General features: G+C 43.3%; 1 protein-coding gene across 1 annotated transcript; it reads left to right on the top strand.

Annotated features, from left to right (window-relative positions):
• The first annotated feature begins 2,577 nt into the window (after positions 1 to 2,577).
• Positions 2,578 to 6,824, top strand: BRS3 (bombesin receptor subtype 3). Its single transcript, XM_032428193.1, has 3 exons — positions 2,578 to 3,011; positions 4,651 to 5,002; positions 6,411 to 6,824. The coding sequence occupies exons 1-3, from the start codon at positions 2,578 to 2,580 to the stop codon at positions 6,822 to 6,824; spliced, it is 1,200 nt and encodes a 399-aa protein (XP_032284084.1).
• The last annotated feature ends 4,979 nt before the right edge of the window (positions 6,825 to 11,803 follow it).

Raw genomic sequence — 11,803 nt, 5'->3', positions numbered from 1 at the left:
TAACCAGGAAACCCAACCTCAGAAAATTGGCAGTTTATTTGTTCAATATCCAACTCGTAGTTGGAGTTAAAAGGCTACATTAGGATCATATTACGATTGCTTAATCTCTAAGGAATAGTTGGTTTTGAAAAACTGGGATGATAATACTGACCAGTTATGCACTAAACACGAACAACAAAGGATTTCATCCTTCTGTCTAGGCTAAGTGCCCTGCAACTTTAACTTGCAACAATTAACAAGACATTGTTATGTTTCGTGGGTGAGTTACAAGGTAAAATAAGCAGAGAGAGGGGCAAATGCATTGACATTATCTATATCTATCATCGTTTGCTTGTTAGCCTGGAAAGCCCTTGTCCTTTGATTAACAGAACACGCAGAAAACCGAAGTCCCTGATGCCACATGAGCAAATATGGCTCATTGTCAGGAACTGAGTGTTGTTCACTCTTGCCACTGATTTTTAACCTTTCAGAATTCAAAGAGAACCTGTTTCATCTCAGCTCTGCTACTGAGTAACTTGTGTGACCTTGCCTGAGATACTTTCCCCCTCTCTGAACCTCACTTCTGCCTCTGAGAAAAATAGAGGATTTGCCTTCAGCATCTCTAAGTTCACTTCCATCTCTGATATTCTGGAATTCTGGAATTCCAGAGATCCAAGAACCCCACTGCTCAAGCAGCAGCCCCACACCACTGCTGTCTCTGCCCAGGAGGAGCGGGGAGGAAGAAAGGCACGCTAGGGGGGCTGCAGCTTCATGAAAGCATGCCTGAGATCTTTGGAATTCAGATAATTTTGGAACTCATACGCAAGAGTTTGTTTCTTACGAAACAGTGCTGTGTGGCCATCCGCCGAGGTGTGAATTGGAAGATACTGTTTGCTCTTTGCTACACGACACACAGGAATCCCAGAGAGATTTTATCATTGGCTTGTGAGAACAAGATAGGAACTCTATAGAGAGCCGTTCTCTGGAGAGATGATCTTAAAGAGCCAGCCCAGTGCATGAAATTATTTGTGTGGATACTTAAAAGCTAAGGGAGTTGGGTTTATCCAAACACATCCCCTCCCCATTCCCATCAAGAACAGTTATTTGGCTGAGTAGTAATTCAAGTGGGGGGGGTAGTTTCACAAAGGGTGGGGAAGGGTGTGGTTTGCGGCGGGGTGGGGGGGGGCTCGAATTAACCAAATAATTGATTCACTTCATCCCATTCCCTTTCCCTGTAGCATTTATTGCACGTACTCTGTCAGGTAGAAAGAGTAATCCTTGCTTGCTACTTCTGTTCACTGGTTAGCCAAATACTTTGCTGTTTTTCATTTCACTTCCCAGACTAACTCTGATATGGACATATTTATAAAAAAACCTCCCTACACAGAGTTTCTCCTAGCTGAGAGATCATCCTTTGAATTTGATCATTTCAGGGACTATTTCTTAGCAGGTTATATTATTAAATACCTTCAGACTGCGGGCCTCTCACTCCCAAGCAACCCCCCCCCCCACCCCAGAGACACGCACAGAAATCACATACTTACATTCTCTGTGACAAGGGGCTTTTCTTGCTGCTACTAAGGTGATTGCCTTACGTTTCTCCTTCCTCCACTTGCTGTAAACACCATCTACGTGCCCGTCCTCTCTGGAGTAACCTACGGCATTCCTTCATTTGAAAAGCATGACTTTCATTCTTACAAGTCCTTTTGTGTTGGGACCTCTGAGCAGGGTCCTGTATTATTTTGTTTTGGAACAAAGCAGGTTCATTTTAACCATCGCTGAGGAGAGAAACCCGAAACAGCATTTAAAAATGTATATGGCGTTAAAACAGCCAAACAGTAAAAACTGCTTGATTGGGACATTTAGAGACAAAGCAACTGGTGGTTTGCCTGGATTTTTTCGTCTCTTAGAGGTTGCTTTGCCATTCTGCAGCACGGCCCCGGTAACGTGCACAGAGTGGGGAATTACCGTATCAGAGCGAGGTGATAAGCCTAGGGTCACCTGAATTATTCCCCCTTGGGAGTGACATGAGCCCTGTCAAAGTGTGAATGATTTGTTGCTTCAGCGCCTCTCTGGTATTAAATCTTGAGAAGTGGATTCAAGTTTGTGCTTCAGGGGACACACATACTTATTGATCATGTAAAAGAAAATGCATTAGACCATCCTCTGATGGCAGAGACACGAATGAGTTCGGGGGAAAAAATGGACAAGACCTATACAGATTTTCGTGGCCAGACAAGGAAACAGGGCGATTCTAATAAACAATGTGTTATTTGATAATAACTAGTTATTCATAAGATTCCCCAACAGGGAAGAACAAGCAACTGCAGAGCATTTCCCAAACCCCCCTCCCTCTGTCACGGAAACACCAATAAAACTCCTCCACCTCCCATCCTTCCATGCCAGATCGGTAAGCATTTAGCCAAGCATGCTGGGAGACACAGAACAACTGAAGGAAAGGAGTATCCGGGTGTCTTGAATTTGCTTGCCATTCTGTTCTGTTCCACCATCTCGTTACTAGACGTAGGCTTTAGACGTGACAATCAACTACATTTAAACTGAGCAGAAGAAATATTAAAGGCAGAGTCTTCCGAAGAAATGTCTCAAAGACAGCCACAGTCACCTAATGAGACTTTAATTCCAATCACAAATGACACAGAATCATCAAGCTCTCTCGTTCCTAATGATACCACAAATAAAGGACGGACCGGAGACAACTCTCCAGGAATAGAAGCTTTGTGTGCCATCTACATCACTTATGCTGTGATCATTTCAGTGGGCATCCTTGGAAATGCTATTCTCATCAAAGTCTTTTTCAAGACCAAATCCATGCAAACCGTTCCAAATATTTTCATCACCAGCCTGGCTTTTGGAGATCTGCTACTTCTGCTAACTTGTGTGCCAGTGGATGCAACCCATTACCTTGCAGAAGGATGGCTGTTCGGGAGAATTGGCTGTAAGGTGCTTTCTTTTATCCGGCTCACTTCTGTTGGTGTATCAGTGTTCACGTTAACAATTCTCAGTGCTGACAGGTGGGTTTCTTTTCTCAGTTTTATTTGCCAGGATGTGAAATTAGGCAAAAAAAAAAAAAAAAAAAAAAAAAAAAGAAAAAAGAAAAAAAGGAAAGCTTGTACTTGGCATTTACAGGCTACTATTCTGCTTTTCTTACAGTCTGTAACCTGGATGTAAGATGAGAAAATCGGAGGAGGGGGGCATTGAAAATAAAAGTTGGTGTAAGAATGTTAAGATTCCTGTGTTAGCATCAGAGGAAAGGCTGAAATTGTATGCTTTAGGAATAATTTATTCTCTTTGAAGTGTAATTGTTTGCTTGAAAGAATTCTGAACGGTGTTCTCCCCCCTCCCCGTTTATTTATTAAGGCAAATTGTTCCAGGTGTAAAAGAAAAACAATTCATGCTTTATACATTAGTGCAGCCTAGTGGTGCAATATTGTTAACATTAGAACATCAGCATAGGTGTGAAATTGACCACATATACATTACTGTCAACCGGAAGGATGGTAAAAAGATGCATGCATCTAATTTATTTGAAATTCATCAAATTAACCAGTGGCAGAAAAACGGTGAGGTTTTCAGCTGCCTGGTAACTCAGTGTAATGTCATCACTTAATTGTCTGTGTTTTCTCTATAGGCATTCAATGACAGTCTTGTTCCCGGAGAAATAAATTAATCTGGTTGACTTTTAGAGCTCTATGGATAGAGCGTGTGAGAACCTCTGGCAGTCTGTGTATTCAGGCTCTGTTAGGATATTTTCAGTCTATAAGTACTGTGTTTTTCTGTGTTCCTATTGTAGGATAACTGTGAAAGCGGCGGCGGGGCGGGGGGGGGGGGTGCAGATTGAGGCTCCAAATGTTAAAAGTGATGCTTAAAAAAGCCTGCAAGAAGCCTTTAAGTAATCAATGCCTGGCAGGACCAGAAGGAATAGCTTCTTCAGATTCTGGAATCTGAGAGGAGGAAAACCTTCCCCTGTGTCTTTTATGGATTTTTGCTTTAGCTGGTTTTATATTCTCTTTGAGGGCAGATTTAGTTAAAGGCTGTAGATTTTAAGGTGAATTTGTCAGAATAAGGAGGCACCTTTGCATGGGCATAGGGTGTCCGGTTTCACCCTTGCCTTGCTCTAAATCTACCTACAGAGCAGCTTGGGCAACAAAGTAGCGCTTATGAACGGGGAAGAAATTAACCCTCTTCTCTTCTCTGCACAAACTCAGGGAAATCTTTTCCAGGATGGTTGATGACTGCTCACTCATGAAGGAAGGAGAATTAGGTTTAAAATCAGTCACTTATACAAAAAGGAAGTCTTTTAGAACATGTAAGGTAATATACAGGTAATGAATTAGTCCCAATCATACAAAAAATCATGCTGAGAAAAATTTATTCATCCTAAATAGAGGATCTACACACAAAGTTATAAAATGGCAAATCTGAAATATTTCCGATTAGTGAATAAGAGAAAAGGATGATTAGCATACATATCAAATACTGGGATGTATTATATATTTGAAATCATAACTGATTCCAGTTGGTTAATGTTGACTTGGTTATATGCATGTGGATAGGAGGCAGAACTGGATGACCACTAGGGTCACTTCTAACCCTAAGAGTCCATAGTTGTGATATTTATTTTGACCTTTGCCTATGGTTGTGTGTTTCTAGATACAAGGCGATTGTGAAGCCACTGGAGCGGCAGCCCTCCAACGCCATCCTGAAGACCTGTGCCAAAGCTGGCTGCGTCTGGATCGTGTCTATGATAATTGCTCTGCCAGAGGCTATATTTTCAAATGTATATACTCTTCAAGATCCCAACAAGAATATGACACTTGAAGCGTGTACCTCTTATCCTGTTTCTGAGAAGCTCATGCAAGAGATACATTCTCTGCTGTGCTTCTTGGTGTTCTATATTATCCCACTCTCGATTATCTCTGTCTATTATTCTCTGATTGCTAGGACTCTTTACAAAAGCACCTTGAACATCCCTACTGAGGAACAAAGCCATGCCCGCAAGCAGGTATGTATTAATCAGGACCCGTGCATGAATTTAGAAATGAAATTCCTACTTGTGCACCTGTGAGCAATAAATGCATAGCAGTACAGTATTTTTCTTCGGGTCACGGGCTCTGGAGTGTGTCAGACCCAGGATTTCATTCTGGCTCTACCACATATTAGCTGAGCAATCTTGGGCAAGTTACTTAACCTCTCTGAGCCTGTTTCCCTATCTGTAAAATGAAGACGGGGACTGGGGGATAGATATGAAATGCTCGACATGGTTCCTGGTGCACAGTAAGCATTCAATGCATGCTAGGGCTGCTATTGCTAGAAAAGGGACAGCTGAAGTTTGGGAGCAGCGAAAATTATTTACCCTGTGGAATAGTGAGGAACAGCACTCAAGGTGAGACTCTGAAGGGAAGCATCTCTTGTTTTAGAACGTGTAACAGAATGATAGACACGGGATGATAGAACTGGCAGGACGCCCTAACATTATTCAGTGCAAACCACTTATACACACATGAGCAAACCAAGGGCTCAAGGGATAAGGTAAGTGCCAGTGGCAGGAGAACACAGTGACTCACAGAAGATTGATTAAGACCATTGCAAGAGCCAGGTGTGCCCTCCTTCCATAAATATGAACAGAAAAAAAGAATCTTGCCAAAACATTGTTCCATTTGATAAAAACAAACAAACAAAAAAAAACAGGAGTTCTATCTTTCTTGGGGGTGGGGGGAGATGCTTCCATTGACCTCTTGACCAGTCCCTTCAGTTAGTTCAGCAGGGGTGCTCATGAGGCTAAAGTGGCATACTTAATGCCCATGTGAACTGTTCTCTTTGCTCTGTGACCATAGGCAATGTCTTCACTTAACCTGGTTCATTTCTCTCACGAAGAGGTGCGGGCAGGATTATTTGCATAGGGGTAGGCAGGATGACACATTGGTTTTTATTCCTTCGACTGTATGGTCAGAATTCCCATAGATTAGAAACCACCTTGGGTACCGACTTGGCAACTTCCATAAACCCCCGGAAGAACATTCTAACCTAGTCAGCCTCTGCTGATACAGTGAAAGCAGTTTGGTATAGCATCTCTGTATTTCTAATTCAATTAAAATTTCAAGAATTCCACAACACTCCTTGAGATAATTGGAGGCATCCTAGAGTCTCTCAAAACCAGGGCTGGGAGTCTGTGCATTAGAGCTAATGAGACCGAGATCGTGGGTTACCACGCCAATTAACTGGCTGTATCCTATAGGCAGGCACAGGCTGCCTTCCCACACCTCCCAAGCAGTTCTTTCAGACGCATGCTCAAAGGGACTCCAGCCTGTTAACTGTAAATTTCTATGTAAATCTAGAGAATGGCCTTTAAAAATCTCTGCCAGCTAAATGATTGTTTTTGTGGCCATTTGTCTTCCCCCTCCCCCCTCTAGATCGAATCCCGGAAGAGAATTGCCAAAACCGTACTAGTGCTGGTGGCTCTGTTTGCTCTCTGCTGGTTGCCGAATCACCTCTTGTACCTCTACCACTCATTCACCTATCAAACCTACGTGGACCCCTCTGCCATTCATTTTATTGTCACCATTTTCTCTCGGGTTCTGGCTTTCAGCAATTCTTGTGTAAACCCCTTTGCTCTTTACTGGCTGAGCAAAACCTTCCAGCAGCATTTTAAAGCTCAGTTATTCTGTTGCAAGGCAGAGCTGCCTGACCCTCCTCCCGCCGATACCCCCCTTAACAACCTGGCTGTGATGGGAAGGGTCCCAGGCGCTGGAAGCTCGCAGGTGTCTGAAATTAGTGTGACCTTGTTCACTGGGTGCAATGCGAAGAAGGAAGATGACAGAGTCTAGCTTTTCAATTAAAAATCGTATTTTTCCTCCCAGCATGTGTATCCGACTCTGAGCTGTGCGTGGGTGTATGGTGTCAGGATTTTTGTTGTTTGTGAATTGTGCTGAAATCTTAGGAGTGAAAGATCCTTATAAAGTAAAAGACAAACCATGATTTTTTTGTCAACGTACAAACATTAACGTTATCGGGCTTTCTAAATAAAATGAAGCCCCACTAGGTGTAGAAAGACACGTCTGTATGTCAGTGGGTCCTACGGGAGGTTGACTAGGCGAGAAGGTGAAATAAACAAGATGACACTGGAAAATCTAATTTGTTCCCATCACATCTATGCTTCTAATTTCTTCTATACTCCTGCGATTTGCATAAAACTGTGTTTGTGTTTATTATGTGGTGTAAATCTAGAGATTATACTTTGCATATGAAAAGGGGATCAAGAAGAGATAAAACATCTCTTCTGCAGGTTTCTTAAGAAACTAAGTCCTAAAAAATAAACCTTCACAGGGTTTTTTTGACTGCTCTTTTTCATTAATCTCTATTCCATTGTAAAGCTCTGCAATTATAATGACAATGTTTTGGGGTCAGCAAGTATAAAGTACTGAGTAAGGATCTGGGGCAGGGTGTTTGCCTTACTGGGTCAACCCTTACTGACTTAATGTAGTTCTACTTATGACTACTATTGATTGATAATTGAGCAAAGTTACCTTTCACAAATACTGTGAAGAACTCGCCTTGCTCACAGGCAGACTAAGTGGCCACGTTTATTGTCATTTTGAAAGCCCCAGAGAAGGACCCCTGTTGAAAAATCTGTGAACCTGCCAGTGTCTGAAATTCTTCCTTCAAGGAAATCCATTTCTTTCTGGTAAGCAGTGCCCTCTTTCTAAAAAATGGAGAAATACCACATGAGATCCCTAACCTCTGGGTGTGCAGTTGTTACCAGATCATCCTCCTGCTCGACTTCTTTAAACCCGATGGGTGCCTAAGTCCTGTAAGAGTGTGACCTAATTAATCTCTGCCCTTGGAAATCAGATGGAAGGTTCTGATTTTCTATCCTCTGCTCCTACTTGCTAACGCTGTAAGCTTAATGATTGTGATTTCAAACTGTTGTCAATAGATGTGTCAAATTTAGATTTGTTGTTTTAGAAAATGTTTTCTTGGGGCAAATTAAAGTATATGTTTGGCACTACAGTTAAATTTGTATTTCCAAAAATGTGATTTTGGAGCGTGCTTTTGGTAGTTTTGAGCTTTCCTTAAATGGCTTGTATAGTTGTGAACTTTTGCTAATGATGTGGCTCAAAAAGGAATATATATTAACACTAAACTTTACATTTCTGTAAAACTGTTTTACCGAAAGTGGGGGTGCCAATATTGCATTAGTATTAGGTTGGACATTGTAATAAGTGGTGGGAAACAAATAAATATGAAATAAAGCTTTAAATGACTTTCTGTAACCTTATATTCTAAAAACAACAGTTGTGACAGAATATAACTGAGAACCCATTTTAATAATAAAATTTAAGTTCTTTTCGTTTTTTAAAAAAAATTTAGAGAGAGAGAGTGAGTGTGCATGCTAGTGGGGGGGGGGCAAGGGAGGGGAGGGCCAGAGGGAGAGGGAGAGAAAGAACCTCAAGCAGACTCCCCGCTGAGCACGGAGCCTGACACAGGGTTCGATCCGAGGACCCCAAGATCATGACCTGAGCCGAAATCAAGAGCCAGCCACCTAGGCGCCCCTAAGTTATTTTCAAGTCACAAATCTCCCAGAGATTTTACTATTTCCTCACTCTAAGTAAAAACTACATCTTTACTCTCCTAAGCATAGCATTTTAGAAATAACTGATAAAAGTACCAGATAACAAAAGCCAAGAAAGCTGTTTAGCAGTTGATAAAACTAGAACTCAAAGAACTTTCATTTTCCTCACTCTTAGTAATCCCTAGGTGACTTGGGGATCTGACATAAAATAATTCCCTAAATGGTTTTATAGGGCATCACCCCCCCAATCCAGAGTTGGGGAATTAGGATTAAAATCCATGGCTTTGTTGTGATTTTTTTTTTTTTTTTTTTTTGGAGGGGGTGGTCTCTCTCTCTTTTTTTAACATATGATCCTAATTGGAGCTAACCTTATAAATAGGGCCCAATATCCGCAATTTCTTTCACACTGCCTATTGTGGGGAAAAGGCTGGTACCTGGAAAACAAACTCTGTACACTTCCTAATTTTGCTCAGGGTCCACCCTGACCCAAGACTTAGAATAAAGGACCATAATAAGATGCTACAAAGCAGGAAAACAAAGTCACAGACTGAGATATAACCAAAATGTGCAATGGGCAAGTCTTTGTCATTGAAGTTGTAACTGTTAGGAAACATTTTAACACTGGCGTACCCACTGAACGTAGCAAATTTGGGTTTAAAGAATGTCTGCAGTTTCAACCATCTTAGGTCAGGGATCCATCAATCTTTTTGTCAAAAGGAGTTACTTTTGTTTCCACTAAGTGTTGAGATTACAGGAAGTGGGGACAGGAAAATTCCTGAACAGAGTGAGCTTGAAAAGGCCATTAAAAAAAAAAAATCTATTTCGGTATAGTTCAGTAATTTTCCAGAGTTCCTAAGCCAGGTAGGAGACTTCTCTGGTCAAGGAGTCTCTGCTTTTACAAGTTAAGGTACTTTTATCCGCCAAGAAGGCCATGGCCTATTAGGCCAGGAGTATAGCACATATCACCCCTAACAGAGACCAAAGAGAGAAAGAGGAAAATATTCAGAGAGAAGCTGGCTGTCTGGGTCCTGAGAACTGGTTCGGCTTCCTGGGTCCTGCAGCTCCTCATGAGACCCATCTACATTCCCATCCTGGAATTTCAGGTGCTATCCCCATCATTATAATGATAAATATATAATTTTTTGCTTGTTGCCTTGAGTGTTTCTGTGACCTGCAAAAAATCCTGAAAAAGACAGGTTACAAAGACAGAGATGCCTACAGATTACCTCAGTTACTAGGGAGTTAATTCTATGAGCACACAGAGAAATAACAACACACAGGAACCAGGCCTCAAAGAGACAATAGCACTGTCAAAGCGAAACAACTGTCAGGTCTCATGGCCAAACAGAACGCCACTGTAGGTACAAGTGTGCTTAGCTCCCAATTCCGCTGCTCCACTATTATGGTGATTCAGTGACCACCCCCCCCCCCCCCCCCCACCCCCCCGTCACTGCCTCAGCTTCTCCTCTCACCCCTGGGGAACTTCTCCACAGCAGGCCTCTGTTCTGCTTATTACCTTCCCTACGTGGGCCTCCCTGCCTCTGTGCCACTCTAACCATGTCCCTGCGCATTCCATGCTCACTCCTGTCCCTGGGAAACGTGCTTTATTGGCTCATATAGCCCAATTCAGTCTAGAATGCAGGGCTACCCTATCAGGTCACCTCACAGGCCTCTGGGCAGCCCGTGGGCCGCGGTGGCTGGGTCACATGGGACCCAGGCATAAGGAACCTTTTTGGCCACCTGTTCAGAGGGGCCTGTGGATACAGCAGGCATTCAGTGGGTCACGTGCAGCAGTAGGGCTGTGTAGCATATTATCACCTACGCTGTGAACTCACCCAGGAATGAACTGGGAGCCCAAGAACACATTGCTGAAAACAGCTGTACACTATTTTGGGATCCAGGAAGAAATACTTAGCAATGCTTAAATAAGCGAGCCTAATAAAACTCATGTTATCTATATCATAAAAATGCACGCGAGTTCAGTTCTCTGATAGCCTGCAACAGAACAAGAACTTCACGAAAAAGAAACGCAATTGAAAAAAAACAAAAAACAAAACTCAAACCCAAGCTACTACTTAAAAATCACTGTTAGGGTTGAAACCATATTCTCACAGCTGGTATTTGGGGAATTAAGATTTTCTAGAGCCCATACGCAACCGCTATATTTAGAAGCAAAAGGTCACTGGAATAGGAGAATTTCTTCTGGTAAGTTTTTCCCCACCCTCAAGTCTGGTTTAAATTTAAAATTTTACCTTTATACCTAATGGGTTTACTACTGTTATTTTTAAAGGAATTAACAAAAACCTTTAAACGGTTCCTTTTGGTGCAACAAGTATTGGTGAGAATCATCTACATAAACAAGCCTGTCTTGTTGACTGCTGGCTCGCTAGAGCCTTACACAGTCCCTGGCACTTGGGTGCTCAATAAGTATCTGCCCGATTAAAAAAAAAAAAAAATACAGACCTCTTTATTTTCTACCATAAATCTGTAATTTGGGGAAAAGCTGTGTAGAGGAAAAATATTCTGTGCTTTTCTAAAAGAAAGACAAAAAACCCGAAGTTACTGGGCCAGTAAAGGTGGTGTTTATACTTGGATGTTTTAAGTCTCTGGTTTGGAGCTTGAGCACCTCTGAATCATGGTGTACAAGAGAAAGGCAACTGCTGCCCCCCCCCCCCACGCCTTTCCAGAGTGGATCTCCAGCCTGAGAAGGTATCAGAGAGATAAAGGAGGGGCCTGAGGCTGGGAAAAGAAGGTTGGTCCCCACCCATCGTTCGTTCGTTCATTCATTCATTCACTCACTCACTCACTCAATACGCACTAGACACCACACCCTGTGCTAGGAGCTTAGGCCAAGAAGATGAACGAGAGCCGGCGCCGATCCTAGGGAAATCATAAAGAAACAAGCCAAAGTCGCGTTTCCCATGCGGAACCGGGAAAGGAGGCCCAGCTTTTTCTCAGGAACACAAATCCACCCCGCCCGCCCCATCCACTCCCCCAAGATGGCGCCCGCCGAGTGGGAACATTCCCACGCCCCCGGCTGCCGCCTGCCGCAGCCCCCGCGGAACCCAAGGTCCCCAGGCGCCGCGGCCCCCGCGCACCCCGCCCCGTCCCGCCCAGGAGGCCCGGGTGGGCAGCGGCGCGTGACAGCGGCGCGCGATAGCAGCGCGCCCCCCCCCGGACGCCCCGCCCACAGGGCCCCGCACCGCCCGCCCGCCCGCGTCGGCGCTTGTTGAC

The sequence above is a fragment of the Phoca vitulina genome, unplaced genomic scaffold (genome assembly GCF_004348235.1).
Source record: "Phoca vitulina isolate PV1807 unplaced genomic scaffold, GSC_HSeal_1.0 scaffold39, whole genome shotgun sequence".
Taxonomy (NCBI): domain Eukaryota; kingdom Metazoa; phylum Chordata; class Mammalia; order Carnivora; family Phocidae; genus Phoca; species Phoca vitulina.
This window is presented reverse-complemented; position numbering and strand designations above follow the sequence as displayed.

Excerpts from the sequence above, each read along its gene's own strand:
- BRS3 (XM_032428193.1), top strand. The coding sequence starts at position 2,578 with ATGTCTCAAAGACAGCCACAGTCACCTAATGAGACTTTAATTCCAATC. Across the intron at positions 3,012-4,650 it reads ACAATTCTCAGTGCTGACAG|ATACAAGGCGATTGTGAAGC; the intron begins GTGGGTTTCTTT and ends GTGTGTTTCTAG. Across the intron at positions 5,003-6,410 it reads AAAGCCATGCCCGCAAGCAG|ATCGAATCCCGGAAGAGAAT; the intron begins GTATGTATTAAT and ends TCCCCCCTCTAG.